The sequence below is a fragment of the Glycine max genome, chromosome 8 (genome assembly GCF_000004515.6).
Source record: "Glycine max cultivar Williams 82 chromosome 8, Glycine_max_v4.0, whole genome shotgun sequence".
NCBI lineage: Eukaryota > Viridiplantae > Streptophyta > Magnoliopsida > Fabales > Fabaceae > Glycine > Glycine max.
Genome location: NC_038244.2, coordinates 11722345 through 11739522, shown reverse-complemented (window position 1 = coordinate 11739522; position 17178 = coordinate 11722345). Strand labels below are relative to the sequence as shown.

The window sequence follows — 17178 nt, the reverse complement described above, 5'->3', positions numbered from 1 at the left end:
ATATAAATTATCATATTTTAAGGAAGTTTTCCAAAATGGTATCTCAAAACTCATCCAAAATCTCAAAAAAAAAAAAGTAAATATGTATGGTAATGGTGACGAAGACGATGTTAGAAAATAAAAATAAGGAATAATATACAATATGCTTATTTTAACCATCATTTATATATTTTCAAAAAAATAATTATATATAAACATAAGATTAAATATTTTTTTTTTGGGGTTTAATTTTGTTTTCTAATTTTTTATAATTTTTTTATTTGTTCTCATGTTTTTATTAAATCATTTATCACATGACATTCTCATACTCATGCTCCAAATTAGTCAATCAATTATTTTTTAATATATTTACCATGAATGCATCTCAATATGTTAATAGTTTTAGATTTTTACTTCATAATTTAGTCTTATGTAAATAATATACTAACAAAATATTTAACAACAATAACCTTAGTAAAACTAAATTTGTTCTTCATTGTTTATAAAATTTTAAAACATGAATAACGATGAATATCATTAGAGCTAAATAAATAGTGTTATTTTATCAAGTATAATATATATTTCAATCATATTAGTTTTAGTTATCATTAAATATGTTTTACACATTTATAATTATAATATTATTTGATTATCGTTGTTACAGGGATGCGATGAAGACGATGATAAAAATAAAGAATAATAATATTCAATCTCATAGTATTTTATTTTCATGCTTATCTTAATCATCATTTATATCTTTTTCTTAAATAATTATATATAAACATAAAATAAAATATTTTATTTTTATTTTTTTAGTTTAATTTTTTTTCTAAATTCTACAAATATACTTTGATTTGTTCTCAGCTTATTTTTTTATTAAATCATTTATCATGTGACATTGTCAAACTGATATTCTAAATTAGTCTTATAATTATTCTTTAATTTTATTTATTATGAATACATTTCAATATGTTAGTAGATTTTTACTTCATAATTTAATTTTTTTATAAATATTATATTAACAACATATCTAACACCAATAATTTTAATAAAATTAAATATATTTCATTATTTATAAAATTTATCATAAATATCAAAACTAAAAAAACAGTATTATTTTATATAATATATTATATATTTTAATCATATTAATTTTAATTTTAATTTAATAATTTTTACATTCAAAATTAAATACATACAATTATACATATAATTTTACAAGTTACTGATAAGTCCGGAACTAGTTTAGATAAACCTCCGACTCTGTTCTCAAGGCGTCGTAACATCCTCGTCACTCTCACACATCACACAACAATGGCTTCTCTTCATTCTTCTTTCCTCCTTACATCAAATTTTCTTTCCCTCACAACCCCATCAAGTTCTTCCACTCACGTTCTCTTTCCCATGAGACTCTCCACGACCCACTTGCGACCCCTTCTTCTCACCACACGACACGGTTTCGGGAGACCACCCTTTGCCGCGGTGGCGGAACAGGCGGCCACCGCGACCGAGGCGTCCGCGAGGAGGCTCTACGTTGGCAACATTCCCCGCACCGTCACCAACGAAGAGCTTGCCAAGATTGTTCAAGAACATGGTGCTGTTGAGAAAGCTGAGGTATTTTCATATTGTCGCCCTTTCGTTCCTTTTTAACTTGTTGTATTTGTAATTTTCTGTTGCAAAGTTTTTCCTGTGTTGGATTGAATTTTATTTGAGAATCCAATGAGTGTGGCTTGTTGGATTGAATTTTCTGTTGCAAAGTTTTTCCTGTGTTGCAAAGTTTTTTGACACTAAGTCTCTAATAAAATAAAATTAACTTGTTTTTAATTCTTATTATTTTATTTGAGAATCCAATGAGTGTGACTTGTTTTTAATTTTCTGTTTTTAATACCACACAAAGTAGTATTAGTCAAGGATACTATTAACATTTCTTTATGCATGATTCATAGGTTATGTATGATAAATACTCTGGAAGGAGCCGCCGCTTTGCATTTGTTACGATGAAAACTGTTGAGGATGCAACTGCTGTGATTGAGAAACTTAACGGCACTGTAAGTTTCATTGCAGAATTTACAGGAACCCCTAGAAAGATCACTGATGTTCATTCAGCAGTTTAGACTTTAGATCTCTGTTAGAACTTGTGAACTTACTGTTTTCTATGACAGGAAATTGGAGGACGTGAGGTCAAAGTAAACGTAACGGAAAAACCTTTATCAACACCAGATTTGCCTTTACTCCAAGCTGAGGAATCTGAATTTATTGACAGTCCCCACAAGGTGTATGTGGGAAATCTGGCCAAAACAGTAACAACTGATACTCTTAAAAACTTTTTTTCTGAGAAGGGAAAAGTTCTTAGTGCCAAGGTTTCACGGGTCCCTGGTACCTCAAAATCCAGTGGATATGGGTTTGTTACTTTTTCGTCAGAAGAGGATGTAGAAGCTGCAATCTCATCTTTCAACAATTCTGTAAGTTTGTTTACTTCTCTTGTTTATTTGCAAACCGAGGCATCCAAATATACCCCAAATACATGATACCTTAAATATAACACCTAGAGGATGAATTTCCATGTTAGATCCCCAATTAGAAAAGCATACATCAGAAGAAAGGATATGGAGAACATTAGGCTACTTGTGCCCATCTTGGGATGCATTAGTTAAGAATCTGGCAGTTGCAACCAATTCTGTTAATCACTAGTATTGACTGATATAAAAAAGGGATAGGGAGTAAGATGTAAACAGATTGAGTGTATTCAGAAAGCTATGTTTGGAAATGGGTCTTTGGAGAGAAATGGAAGGGAAGGTAGTTGTTTTATTAAATATATTGTTTATTTTGATAACTTTATATAATAAAAGAAAAAATGATAGATTAGCATGAAATTTAATGTCCTGGTCTATTCTTTATTTTTACAAATATATATCTCTTAATTTAAAAATACAAAATCTGTCCTTCCTTTTCCTTCTAAAATTTAAATCCTAAACATACTCTTGATATTCCTGGGCAAGAGAGACCTATTGCATTCTGCTGGTTCATCTTCTTTGTATTTGAGTTCCAGTGAACTTTGATTGAAGAAAGAATCTAGTTCGGCAAAAATTTCTTTCTTCCATTCCAATTTTGTTCGCTTTTCTATAATCTGAACTAGTTCTTACCATCCTTTTCCTAATCATGCTCACGGATAATAGTGGTGCAGGTTTTATATACTTGCTAGGGTAGTTTGCGGTCAGCAATGTATAGATATTGCAATATTGCATACAATCTACTGAGTGCATCTAACTTAATTTCATATTTTAGTCCATTACATATCTTAAGTTTATCCCAACGTGACTGTCAATATGCATCAACTTTTTTTAAATATAAGTAATGAATGGAATTAATGTTTGTTGACACAACCACAATAGTTTGCTCAATTATCCAATGGGTGTAGTTTAATTGATAACACACACTGAGTTTGTCAAGAAAGACCTGAGTTTGATTCCTGCAAAATATATCATTGGGGAGAGGCAAGGAACAAGTGACTAAGTCCCCGAGAAAGGATTAGTCCCATATTGTGAGGGTTCCATTGAAAAGTCAAAAGCCCTAATTATAATAGTTACAAAAAAATGGTCTGCTTAATTTCCATTATCTAGTTTCCTCATAAAGACAAAAACATAGAAGTGCACATCCATATCGCCAAATGATGTAATAGCTGATCTCATCTCATCTATCTCCCTTTTTGGTGATGCTTTTGCATGTTGTGCCTTTTAATAGGGCTGAATTTTGTAGACAGAAAATATGCAACTTTTAACGAATAATTAGTTTAGTTCTAAATGTTATGCTGTAAGTGATTTATTATTTGTCTGATGACCTGTTGACTGCAGTTGTTAGAAGGCCAAACAATCCGTGTAAACAAGGCATAGAGAATTAGCAATGTTGGAGAGCATGTTTGACCACGTGTCATCTAGCCGGAACAATGTATACTTTGTGTGAGGCTGAAACCACTAGCAAATTTCCTTGTCTCTTGTATAGCATAAACCTAATCATTTTCAGTTGATAAGGTTCTACGAAAAAATAGTGCTTCATGCTTCTGTTGCAGGCATTGCTCCTTTAGTCCAGGATATTGAGACCTCACTTTTTCTTCATGATCATGTTGTTGCACCTTTCTACTCTGCTTCAGTGTTGCAACTCTTGTTGATATATGCATGTATTCAATTCCATTTTTTTTCTTCCTGAATTTCAGTTACAATGAATATGCACGTGCAAATCTTGGAGTCGTTATGCAAATGTTTGTCATTGCATCCAGCACGCCTTCACCAATTTTAACCAAGTCTTGTCCTTTTTTAGATAATATCAACCTACCATATTAATAATTCACATGTTTTTTTTAACAATTCCAGTAATAGAATATGGAAGGTGACTTTTGTTCTTAACTTTCTATATTCTCAATATTCAATTTTAGTCGAACATAATATGATTTTAAATTTATTATACTCTTGTAAAGTTTCAAATAGACATTTAATGTGGACACTTTGTTTAATGGGAATTCAAAACTCTTTTTTTTCTTATTACTATTTTAGTTCTTGAATTTAGGATGTGTGTTTTTTTAGTCTCTGAAATTTAAAAATATTTTTTTTAGTTCCTAAAATTTTTAAATTGTGTTTTTTGTTCCTTTTGGTAAAATGACGTTAAGTATGTTGGTGATGTGCCAGACAAAAACTTAGTTAGTTATTGCCATGCGTTTTAAGTGGAGGTAGATTTTTTTTAAAATTGTATTATTATAGATAGAACCCTAAATTGGATTCTTGAGTTTTCCCAAAAGTAACAAATAGTGTTAGGCTTGTCTCGCTATGCGAACGGTGTAGTTGGTTGGTTTGAATGACATTTGTGGGGGCCTAAACAATGTTTCAGTGTGTTTGGACGACTTTGGGTGAGAATCAAATGGTGTTTGTGTTGTGTGGTAGAAGGTATGAGCAGAATATTTCGTTTTTGAGGTTCAATGACGTTTCATAAGGCATCCTTCTCGTGACATATTTGGACAACGTTGATGTATGTGTGTTAGCATGTTAATTAATTTATGGTTGCTAATTTGGGGTTGTGGTTGTTAATTTCTAAATTGGGTTTGTGCCTTATGGTATGAGGATTTTATTTGCTAAATTGGATTTTTGAAAGTGTGCTATGCAATTTCTAAATTTGGGTTTGTATTGGAATTGGGGTTTTTGAATTGTTGTTTTTGTATTCCTTTCTGAAGTGGTTATGTCAAGATACATGATTTTATTTGAGACCCAAATTCTTCATTTGCTTGGTTATTTAACATGGTTGAAGGAACATGCACTGTTGCACTCCATCGTAAAGGGAAATTTAACTATGAGACATCCTCAATTTATGATGATCGTGAAGCCGTAACATATCATGGTCAAGACATAAATGAATGGTGCTTCTTTGATGTCGTGGGATTGTTGAAGGGTGAAGTTTATGATAGGTTAGTGAAATTATGGTGAAAAACATAGCATGCTAGATTTAAAGGCAACCTGAAACCATTTTTGGATGACAATGATGCAATGGAGTTGGTCACTTATGCAGTTAAAAAAAATGTGAAGTGGGTATTTATGTTGAACACATTCTCAAAACCAGATTATATTCATGAGATATGCTTTGAAGAAGATGGGCATTGTCAGGGTGTGAATGAGGAGGTTACAAGACATTGTAACGATGAAGCTGTTGAAACTGTTGAAGATGAAGTTGCTTGTAATGTTGATGAGGATGATTATATAGGTAGAAGTGAGCCAAATTCTGAACATGGTATGAATCACGGGCTACCTAGTGTGAATGCGAGTCTAATGAAGTGGGTGCCAGTGTACATGCAATGGAGGAAAATGCGCGTCGCAATAAGCATTTTTCAGATTATCTCGATTATGAATTTCAGAATATTGATGCCGAAATCAATGTCGAGGTGCATGAAATTGATGAGGATTACTTAAGTGAAGAGTTGTTGAGTGAAAGTGATCTAAGTGATAATGACCGGTCTCATATAACTACAAAAGATGCTCCCTTAACTATAAAAGTTGCACCTCTCATTTTTAAAAAGGATGACATGTGTAAAGAGTACAAGTTCAAACTTGGCATGAACCTTCATCTATTCAAGAAGAGAAGCCATATTGGAACACTTTGTATTGAATGGTAGACAAGTGAAATGTTGTAAGAATGATTCAATCAAGGTAAGGATGTGTTGTAAGTAAAAGGGATGTCCATTCTTTGTATATGTTAGTCAGGTTAAAGAAAAGAAAACTTACAAGATGATTACTCTGGTGCCTTAACATAAATGTGGAAGAGTATTTGAGAACAAAAATGCTGGATCAAAATGGATTGCCAAAGTTATCAAGAACAAATTTAGAACAAGTTCAAGGATGTCAATGCCCGAAATTGTTAATGACATTTAAATGAATTTTTGTATTTGTATTACTCGGTCACAGGCAGATCGGGCTAGAAAAATTGCACTTCAGGATGTAGAAAGCAATGCCATCAAACAATATTCTATAATGTGAAGGTTTAATGCTGAATTAAGTTATCAACATCCTGAAAATTCACCTAGACAAACCTTCACTTGATGTGCAACCAAGGTTCAGTTCATGTTATAATCCCTAGAAATGCTTTCATTTAAGAATAATTCTTAAAAAGTTTTCAATCAAGGAGGAAGATTTAAATTTGAGGTTAAATGTTAATTTTGATACATATTTAAAAAGTTCTAATTGATGATTTAAATTTGAGATTAAATGTTACTTTTGATACATATTTAAAAAGTTCTCATTGGAGGATAAATTTTTTATTTTTGAAATGAAAAAACTTAAAGTACTAAAATGAAATCATTTAAAAATATAAAGAATCAAATAAAACTATTTAAAATAATATGGTTTCAATTAACATGTTACATCCCAATCATTTAAAAACTTATTTTATAAAATACACAAATTAAAACAATAATTTAAGTATAAATTTCAACCAAATTTAATGATTTATTTATTTTTTATTTATAAGAATTAAATACGGTACTAATGAGTTTATAACATGTACATGTTTTGTTCAACTAATTAAAATAGATCCGTTAATATCCAAAAATACATTTGAGGCAGGAGAAGGCAATATTCAATAAAATATTAATTTTATCACAAATAAAAAAAAAATCAAATCTTTGAAAAACTTGGCTGGACGCCTGGAAGTCACAATTGATGGCACTTCACTTGCAAGTTTCAATCTTAAAAAACCCAATGGCAGTTACGGTAAATATCAGGATGAAGTGAGGCCCTTTGAACAAAACACGAAATCTGAAAATCCAACACAAAGCTTTCCGACATCGCGCCTCTTCACTCTCGCAATTCATAGTTTCCCGCGCCAAATGTTTTTTAACACACCCAAACCCAATGTATCCCTCCAATCTCATTAACCCTAACCAAACAAACCTCGTCCCCTCCGAAATCCTAATTCTCATCCTCGTCCTCGTCCCATAAAAAAACCTCAGCGAACTCGAAGAAGAAGAAGAACATGTTTTATTCTCAAACCTTTTTGGCGCGAAAGGGCCCACTCTCCACCGTGTGGATCGCCGCTCACCTCCAACACCGCCTCAAGAAATCGCACTACACCGCCACCGACATCCCCTCCACCGTCCGTAAGTAAAACTCCACGCCGTTTCAAACACTGTTTTTCTTCATTTTCCGAAAAGGCCAATGCTAGTTGTTAATTTGTTAGTTTTCGTGGTTTCAAATACCGTTTTTGTTTGTTCTCAATTACAAAATCTTGCTTCCTTGTGTCGTTTCACTACAGTGCGAATCATGGACCCCGGTGTCCCCATAGCGCTGCGAATGTCGGGACACCTTCTCCTCGGCGTCGTGAGGATATACTCCAAGAAAGTGGAATACCTTCACCAGGACTGCAAGGATGCACTCACCGGTCTCCACAAGGCGTTCGCCACGCTTCAGTTCGCCCAGCCGGAGGAGGCCAGGCCGGCACCGTTTCAATCGGTGACTCTCCCCGGAACGTTCGACCTCGATGCGCAAAACATAGACGACCAAATAGAGTACATCAGGTATCTTTATTGGCTTGGTTGCACATCTTATCACCCAATTTTCATCATTTCACGAGTTTTATCACCTAAGTTTTTTTTCCCGTGAATTTTACCACTCGATTTTTCAATTTTCGTGCATTTTACCACCCAAGTTTGTTTTTTCCCGAATTTTACCATTCAAGTTTTCAATTTTTGAAAATTTATCACGATGGTGGTAACAAAACGATGTTTTGCACAAATTGGTGACTTTTTTTAGCGACACGTCAAGGTTGGTAAAATGCACAAAAAATGAAAACTTAGTTGGTAAAATTCGCAGAATAATGAATGTTGGGTGGTTAAATGTGCAATTAAGCCTTCTTTATTTTGATTTTGTAGTGTGTAATTTGTATTACAAGTGTGGATGGATGATTGTGGTGTGTTTCAGGGCTGAGGATCTTCACATGAGGAATCCAGAAGACATCACGCTGACAGGTTATATGATTGGATAATTTGTATTTGTGTTGGTTGGAATAATTACTTAAGTTAGTCCCTGGAGGTTTTAAGTTATGGTTAGTCCTAGAAAGATGGAAATTGTCGTTTCGGAATCTGAAAGATGAAAAAGTTGATCAATTTAGTCTATGGAAAATTTATAGATTTTTTTATGAAGACAATAATTTGTCTTTCGGGCTCTATTGTGATTAATGCCAAATCTTTTAGGGCCAAAATGATGCTTCACTGACTAAATATGCTTCTAGTCCTTGAGTTAGTTCCTGTATGTGTGTTTTGTTGATGAATGGAAGGCTACTGATGTGGGGACTCATTTGATCAAAGAAATGCACATTTGGGGGGACCTTGAGTGGTGTTGTTTCTATTTTTTCAGAGACTCTTATGATACACTGTATCTTTCAGGGACTAATTTAATTATGCACTTGTTGCATGCCTTTTGAAAAGTTTTTGTGAGCACATGAAAGTGTAGAATTTTTTAACACTTCTCAATGTGCAGATCTAATTCCTGTCACAATGGATGAGTATGTAGCTGTATCTTTTGATGAGGTGCAGCCTTATTCCTTGATATTAACTATGTGTAACTCCTGTCATTCTTTTGAATAGTGTTGTTCTGGATTTGTAAATTTGTTTCATTTACTGTACCGATTTTTGCACTTAGGATATAATAATGGATTCTTCGCGTACAGAAGTGCTGCCTGATTCTGGGGGGACTGTACCAATGGAGGAGTAAGCTTGCCTTGCATTTATTTTTTTCTTTCTTTTTTTGGGCTTATGAACCAATTGGATAACATGCGTTTGTTCACACAGCATTATTCCCCAATCTCCATTGAGCAATGCGGTGGGTGCTGAAGATCATGGTCCAAGTGTTCACAGTCCTTCACAGGCAATCCAACCCGAGCCATTTGAGCTTCTTCGTCGCACTGCCAACAATGACAATATTCAAGTATTTCAGCATTCTGGTGGATTGTGTCCCAGTGTTCACAGTCCTTCACAGGGAACCCAAGTTGAGGTTGGTCGGGATGCCAACAATGATGATAATGTAGAAAACCCTCAGGTATTTACAAATCGTGAGGATAATGATGTTGCTGAACCAAACGGAGGTCTTGACCAAACTACGAATGAAAAGGATCATGTTCCTGGAATGATGCGTGATTTGAATTTTAGGATGTCTGTGCCATCTCCTATGAATCCACTAACTCCACCTACCTCTCAAGGAGGTGCCTCAGATGCACAAGCTCATGATGGTTAATACATTTGCCTGTCTATGTCTCTTGCATAGTATATAGATCCTAGATACAAAACTTTACTTTTGTCTTCCTTACACTGTTTCAGAGATTAATGTTCCCGATTTTGTGGTCCGTGAAAGTCCACCCATACAGCAGCCACAACGGAGAGGAAGAAAAAGAAAACAATTCTTTGATGAACCCATAGTGTTAACAAATGGGTAATAATTTAAGATTTTTGTTGAATGCTTTCTCCTCATGCAACTTATTGTTCTTACCTGTATAGTTATAAGTTCCTCTTGTTCTTTCTATGCTTGTTACTCATATGTAGATGTGACTTTTTAGATTCATGAGGAGTGCACTTAATAACACTCGTGATATACTGCGGAAAAGAAGGGATGTTCCTTCATCTAGTTTGGGTACCTGGAAATTGAACAATATTCGAAGAAAAGAACACATTTTTGACCAGCCCTTGTTAACTGGTAGGCTGATCTCTATATTTTATTTTGTAGATTTTTGTACCATGTAACTCTTTTCAACATGTGATTTGAAAACTTATGGCTGTGTTCAGGGATTGGCAAGGATCTTTTGGACATATCCAAAAGTGAATATGTACGTTCAAGATCTCATTTGGTCATCTTTGAGGAAGATCATGCAGATGTTAGGATGGGTGAAGAAACTCTTTCTCCAACTAACGAACCCCCTGAAGAATCATTAGCTGCTACTAATGAACCCCCTGAAGAGCCAATAGCTGCTACTAACCAACCCCCTGAAGAGCCAATAGCTGCTACTGACCATCCCCATGAAGAGCCAATAGCTACTACTGACCAAACCTCTGAAGAGGCAATAACTGCTACTTCTCCTGTTACTGATATGCAAGTTGAACACAATCGAAATGTTGCTGTCACCCCCCCTGCCACCGCCCAAGCACCACATGAAGATGATTATACGAGCCCTAATAGAAGAGATTGCTTCAATATGCCTTCATCTCATAACATATCCATTGCTTCTTTGAATACAAATATTGCATCTGAGAGAATGCATACATTAGATTATGCAGTGTCACCTGGAGTTCATGGATTGGAGGCAATGCAAACACCAGATTCAGATACTCATGACTTGATGAGTTCTGATAAAACAGATGTAAGCTTTTAGGTTTTGTTATGAATGCTTTCATATAGTCTCTCGATTAATCACATCCCATTTCCTTTCAGTACAATGTGTCTATTCTGATTACTTTTTTGGTAGAAGGAATGTGAGGAGGATAAATGTAACTCTAACTTTTAACTCCCTTATGATAGATATTGTTGTATATGTATGCACCATGATGTTGAGTCTTTCTGATAGTCAAGTGCTTCAATAATCAGTTTTAAAGTTTTTAGGACTTAATGCTCATTTTAATTGAAATACTTCTGTGACAAGTTCTCTTCGGATCATATTCTTCAAACTAGTAGCAATAGCTTACAACCTTGTATATTCTACTCTGCACATGACTTATATGGTTTTGCTTTTGGCATTTCTATTTGCAATATATATAGGAATGAACTTACTCCAAAGAGTAACTCAAAGAGTTTTTCCTCATCTTCACACTTCATTTTCTTGAAATCTAATGGTTCTAACAACTAACTAATCTTTAACCGTTAAATTTCAAGAAAATGAATGGTGAGGATGGGGAGTAACTATTTTAGTTATTCGATCTCTCTCTCTCTCTCTCTCTATCTAAATTTTTACCATCTGTGGTTTCCATTCTTGTTGGGGAATGGGGAGAAGAAAATTTGCTGCTAGTTATCCTACCTTTAATGCTCTTAAAATGGTTGCATTGTTGAATGCATCTGATAGCTTGTCAAACTTGTTTTTGTAGGAGTTTTGGTTTCTGAAATTGGACAGCACCACACCAGCCAGTAGGTTCTCTCTCAATGCCATCTTCAGTTTGATTTTCCTGTGAAATGTTTTACTTATTTATTGTGGCATTGCTTGTATTATATGATACTAGATGGCCAGTATCTATTTTTACATCAGATTTATTGTATATAACACAAGTAATTTTTGCAGGTTCACAAGGTACAAGTGGAAGTAACAAGACATTGTCTGAAAGGACCAAGTACTTATTCATTCCTCTATACTAACAGAATGTGCATGCTTTTGTTCAAGTTGTTCATATTTTGTAAACTACATTTTTCTGAGGCAGATGATATTTTGCTAAATAGACAGCGATCAACACTCTGCAGTTATCCCTATTCCCTCATCCCTTGATTTTAACAACTATTATGGATCTTAATTGTTTCTTATCAACAATTTAAGTTAATGAAATTTGACTTAATAGTAATTCCCTAATAAAATTTGCTTTTAGGATACTCTGTTCAAGTACCATTTTGTGAAATGATCCTATCATTTTAATAGTTTTTTTTTACACATATAGCCTAGGAACATGCACATTATGAATTTGCCAGGTACTCTACTCCAAACTGTTACCTGACTTTCTTCCCTCTTCCTTGGGCCTGAAAAGATTATTCATTTAGAGTGGAATTAATTTCAGATAACAAACAAAACTAAGTTTGAAAACAGTGTGGTAATTATTTTTTGGTAAATGTATATAACTAGAGGAATGATGTGGTGATAGGTGAGGAAATCCTTAAATAAATCATAGCAATTGAAACCATTTTCTTTATGTTGTATGTTTTCCCAGAAGATAGAATGTGTTAATTCACACCATGCATAAGTTTTTTATGTCTTTTGTTTCTTCATAGTACTTTCTGCTTCTTCTTTGTAGTTCTATAGTGTCTGAACATTGCCAGTATTGTTATTCCAGGCATGCAGCTCAATATTTTGAAAGACTTTCTTCAATCTCCCCAATTTTGGAGGAACCTGCTGGAGATCTCAGCTTAAACAAGATCTTGAAAGGGAAAACTAAAAATATTGCCGCTCGTATGTTCTTTGAAGTATTGGTGGGTTGAGTTCTGAAACATTTTCATCTGTGTAAAAGACCCTCGATTATGTCCAAAGAATCTGAATATTTGTTGTTTGTGTGTATGTTTTTAATGTTACTTTAATTAACCTTTAATATAGTTGTATTAAGTTTTATTCCTCTCTATTGTATAAAAGTTGCTTTCTCACTATATAGAATTCCTATATTTATATAATTATATGTGTCTTCCTATTAATTTTGGATGATTATGTTTTTTGTGATCAACATAATTATAGCTTTAAACCCTGCCTACAGATTTGGTTCTGCTAATATTTGCTAGAAAAATGTGTAGTCAATTTGATTGTAAAAATAAGGCATGTATATTTTTATGCCATACTTGAATTTAGGTCCTACAAATAATGCTTTATTCAAAAGCAAGCATCCTTGTGAACAGTTATAGTTCCCCTCCCCCAACTTTTCTTTTATTGTGACATGTAAATTTTATCTTTTGGGACTGATGTGGAAGTTGAATTACAGGTTTTGAAGACTAATGGACTTCTTGATGTACAACAAGAAGAACCTTATGGTGATGTCAGCTTGAAGTTGGTCCCTATGCTTTGAAATGGTCAAAGTTGATATTTTCATTGAGTTCCTTGTAATCGTTTGCAGGTCCTTATGTATATAGGTAAGAGTTCCGTACTCTTGAGAATTTTATAGAAACTAATTGAGTGGCAAACAATTATGGTTGTGGTTGTGATTAATTTTAACGATATCGTGATAAATATTTAAGACACCTATGACAAATTTTCTTTATTGATAGCATAAAAGTGAATTGGTTCTTTGGCAAAGCTATCTGAATACAAGTACCGCTGAAGCATGCATGCTTCATTGCAAGGTATCATGGTACAGGTGTAAACATTAGATCAGTCCATGTACTCATGAAAATTGTTTTAAAAGGGCATGCTTGGGTATGGCTCTAACTCTAACTGAGACTAAGTATGTCTTGGTGTTAGTTAGATTCCCCCTTCCCCCAAAAAAGTGAGTTTTTTGGTTAAAGTTTAGGGATTTCCCCCTTGTTCTCAGCTTCCCATATTTGCTCGCTATATCATATCCATTTTCATCCTACTTGTTAGATATGTGATGTAAGTTTGTTAATTTCTTCCATTTTCACAATTTACATATATTTTATTCTATTAAGAAATTATTATGAAATTTATATTACTTACACACATATATAGGGTGTATCAAGTGATAACTCATTATTGTGAGAAATGAGAATATGATTTAATGGTTTGTATTTATAGTTCTTATTTTTCACAATAAAGAGTTTTTCATTTGATATTGTATCCATGCAACATAGCCACTATAAGATTCGTGTAAATATTAGGGGTGACTTATAAATTCCAATAAAATATTTGCTTAGAGGATACCCTTACTGAACAACCCAAAATATGTTTCTTTTATTCGTTTGAAATGTCTTTGTTTGCTGATCCACATGTTAAAAGGTAGTTCTCTCAATTTCTCTTTGATTTGCAGATGGATTTCTTCTCTAGAACGGAAATGCAGTTGGGGTGTGTTTAGCAGACACAAGGCAAATATGACCAGCTTGAAGAGATATTTTTGTCACTGTTTTGCATGTATATTTGCATCCTGTTTAATTTATATTAAACTGTAATGTAATGATTGACTATTTTTTATTTATTTAATCCATATATAGTTTGAAAAGAACATAATTTATGATTAAATTTGATTACTATGTTTTCAGGCATTTTACAAAAATGAGTTTTTTATTTTTTATACTTAGAACTTAGAAGTACAATTTGTGTTAATTATGAATTTAAAGGTATGCAACAAAAATAATGGTACAATCAGGCATGGATACGTTAGACACTCTAGTAGGGTCGTACAAAATAAAAAATATGCAAAAATTTGGGAGATAAAGATGATGTTCCATTGCCTTGAAGGAATTCCATGCAACTCAAAACTGTGAATAGTTTTGGTATAATGTAACAGCCCTCCATGTTCAACATGGCACAAGCATCGTCAATAATCAATGGTGTTTGAATTTAATTTTTTTGCTGCCAATGACAACTTTCTCTGATGACTCTGGCAATGAAAGGAGTGACTGCACAGTAAAATGCAGCAGCTTACTTGATTTTTAAAAAGCCTTTAAATATGGTTTTAGCTCTCGACTAGGCAGTAGGAACTATGAAGGTACAATAAATTCTGAATCAAAATTTTCAATGGACTATTTTTCAGTCTGCAGAAACACCAAATAGGTAACTGGTGCAAAATTCACGCTTACTTAGGTTGTATACACACCATTGATTTTTAGACTTACCTTGTCACCATTGGTACTCATCATTTATTAATATTAATGCTTTAGCAGCAAATTTAAAAGTATGATAGGGATAAATTGCTGATAAGAGTACAGCAAACATTGTTTGAACTATATTTGAGATAACAACTATCCAAGACACTGCAATGGGAATCATTTTCTACTTGTCAGCAACAAGAGCTTCAATTTTGTTTTCAATGTGAGCTTCATGATCCTCCAAGCGAGCTTTGACTGTGTCATTCTCCCAACGGATCAAGGTTGGCACCCCAGTGAGCTTGAACCTAGGTTGCACCCTCCATGGATGTTGGGGGTTCCTCCATGTTGGTCTATCTCCAACATAAGCCCTCAAAAGTGAAATCTCATCAGATGAAGCCTCTAGCTTCTTGTAGATCACAGGTTCAGCTCTCACACAATCTAGGAAGGAAAAGGAAAATATTAAAAAAAGAGAGGAGAAAACTAGTTATATTGGTGGATTCTGGTAAACTAGTCTGTCTAATCATGCCTCTCAAACTATCACCAAATTCCAACAATTTGACAAAAAAGAAGTAATCAATATCAATCTTTTTTGATCCAGAATCAAACACAGGTACTAAGAAGTTTCAAACAACTCATGCACTTTGCTCAACTACTAATTCAGGTAGATCCTCTTATGATCAATGCCAATATAACCTTTTTTTGTTGTCTAATATAATACTTTATCTTTTTATACTTACTATAATACTTTTATTGGTAATTTATATTCACCACCACAGAATGAAATAAATAAATTAAAACATCCACATTCCACAGAACATCAATCAATGAGAAGCTCTTTTTCCCACAAGTTAACTAATACAGACTCTGGTTGGGTAAGTTTATCCATAAACACTTCTAGGAGAAGAAAAATATGAAGTCAAATTCTCCATGCACATGCTAATTATATGAGAGAGCAAAAACCAAATTCACAAACCCATAGCTATTAAATCAGAACAGTTACATGAAGATGAAAAAGGCTCAATTTCAAAACATGTTTTAAGTTCCATTTCATTTGTCAAGATAAAATCCGAGTCGTCTTTTTATTTATCTAATGATTCTCATTGGCTAACTGTGTGAACGCAGAGAGAGAGAGAGAGAGAGAGAGAGTTTCATGTGGGTAAGAGCAAAAAGAGGAAACAAAACAAGAACATAGTAAAGAGCAGTTTATGAAAAAGAGAAAGAAGAAAGAGACCAGGGCACCAGCTGAGAGAGGTAGAAGGATCTTTGTCAGCCAAGAAGAGGATGAGATTGGCCTTATTTTTTGGAGCCTCTGATCGGAACTTCTCAAACACTCCATCAAAGCTCGACACTGTGGCATCTAACACCTTCAACGTCATTTTTTCTTCTCTGCAAACAAAGAAATGAAAGAATGATACGTTTTCTGGAGTGTATATGACAGACCACGCCCCCTTACGTTATGTTTATTTATAATATAATAACTATACGTTCATTACGTTGTGACCGTAAAACGGGTCAGTTGTACGTTTTGCTTTAATGTAGAAGATTATTGCATAGTTAATATAATTGATTAATTAAATCATTTAATGGCCGATGCTTTTTTTTTTTTTATAAGTTAATGGAGTTTAATTAATAAGTTGAATAATTTCCTTCCGCTAAATGGGTCTCATCTCCTTTTCATCCACTAAAACATGTTACATCAATTAAAGATCAGACATAAGATAATTTAATTTCATATTTCTAAGTAATGAGACATGTTTTTATTGGAAGGACAAGACTTTGAGACACAATTGGTTGGTGAAACATGTGATTTAATTTAATCCTTTTTGTAGTATTGGTTTTTATTTTTCCAATAACTTTTGTAATTTTACTTTTCAACATTAAATTATTATTTTCCAAATAGTTGTTTCATTTGTTATTATTATTAATAAAAGTTAAGGTGAATCTATCTCGTATATTTTTGTCTATAATAAGTTTTTTTTTCATGATCAGTGTATAAGAGTTATATTTAAAAAGGGATTAAATATTTTGATAGTTAACAATAAAGATAAAGAGTGTACAAAAATATTTATTTATGAGATTTATAAAGAAGTTTTAATATTTAACACAAATTTGAATTTACTGTTGTTATATTATTTTTGTGAATTTCAAGATGTTATAAATTTCATATCATCATTTCAATAATTTATGGCTTATATCAATAGAATAATATTTCTTATATTATATTTGTTTTATAGTTTAATGTTGT

The 17178-nt window shown here is 33.3% G+C and overlaps 3 protein-coding genes across 3 annotated transcripts; 2 read left to right on the top strand and 1 right to left on the bottom strand.

Annotated features, from left to right (window-relative positions):
- Positions 1–1252: 1252 nt before the first annotated feature.
- On the top strand, positions 1253–4229 carry LOC100811197 (RNA recognition motif (RRM) domain-containing protein). Its single transcript, NM_001361092.1, has 4 exons — positions 1253–1593; positions 1926–2027; positions 2142–2441; positions 3831–4229. The coding sequence occupies exons 1-4, from the start codon at positions 1294–1296 to the stop codon at positions 3867–3869; spliced, it is 741 nt and encodes a 246-aa protein (NP_001348021.1). The 5' UTR covers positions 1253–1293; the 3' UTR covers positions 3870–4229.
- Positions 4230–7261: 3032 nt separating this feature from the next.
- Positions 7262–14344, top strand: LOC102661287 (sister chromatid cohesion 1 protein 3). Its single transcript, XM_006585277.4, has 14 exons — positions 7262–7609; positions 7765–8026; positions 8430–8476; positions 8988–9037; positions 9150–9217; positions 9299–9735; positions 9824–9935; positions 10060–10196; positions 10286–10857; positions 11576–11615; positions 11767–11815; positions 12524–12659; positions 13157–13304; positions 14156–14344. The coding sequence occupies exons 1-13, from the start codon at positions 7486–7488 to the stop codon at positions 13238–13240; spliced, it is 2118 nt and encodes a 705-aa protein (XP_006585340.1). The 5' UTR covers positions 7262–7485; the 3' UTR covers positions 13241–13304; positions 14156–14344.
- Positions 14345–14987: 643 nt separating this feature from the next.
- LOC100810656 (thioredoxin-like protein Clot) lies at positions 14988–16384 on the bottom strand. Its single transcript, XM_003531378.5, has 2 exons — positions 16165–16384; positions 14988–15371 (listed from the first exon to the last, which is right to left on the bottom strand). Exons 1-2 carry the CDS (start codon positions 16307–16309, stop codon positions 15118–15120), a joined length of 399 nt encoding a protein of 132 aa, XP_003531426.1. The 5' UTR covers positions 16310–16384; the 3' UTR covers positions 14988–15117.
- Positions 16385–17178: the final 794 nt, after the last annotated feature.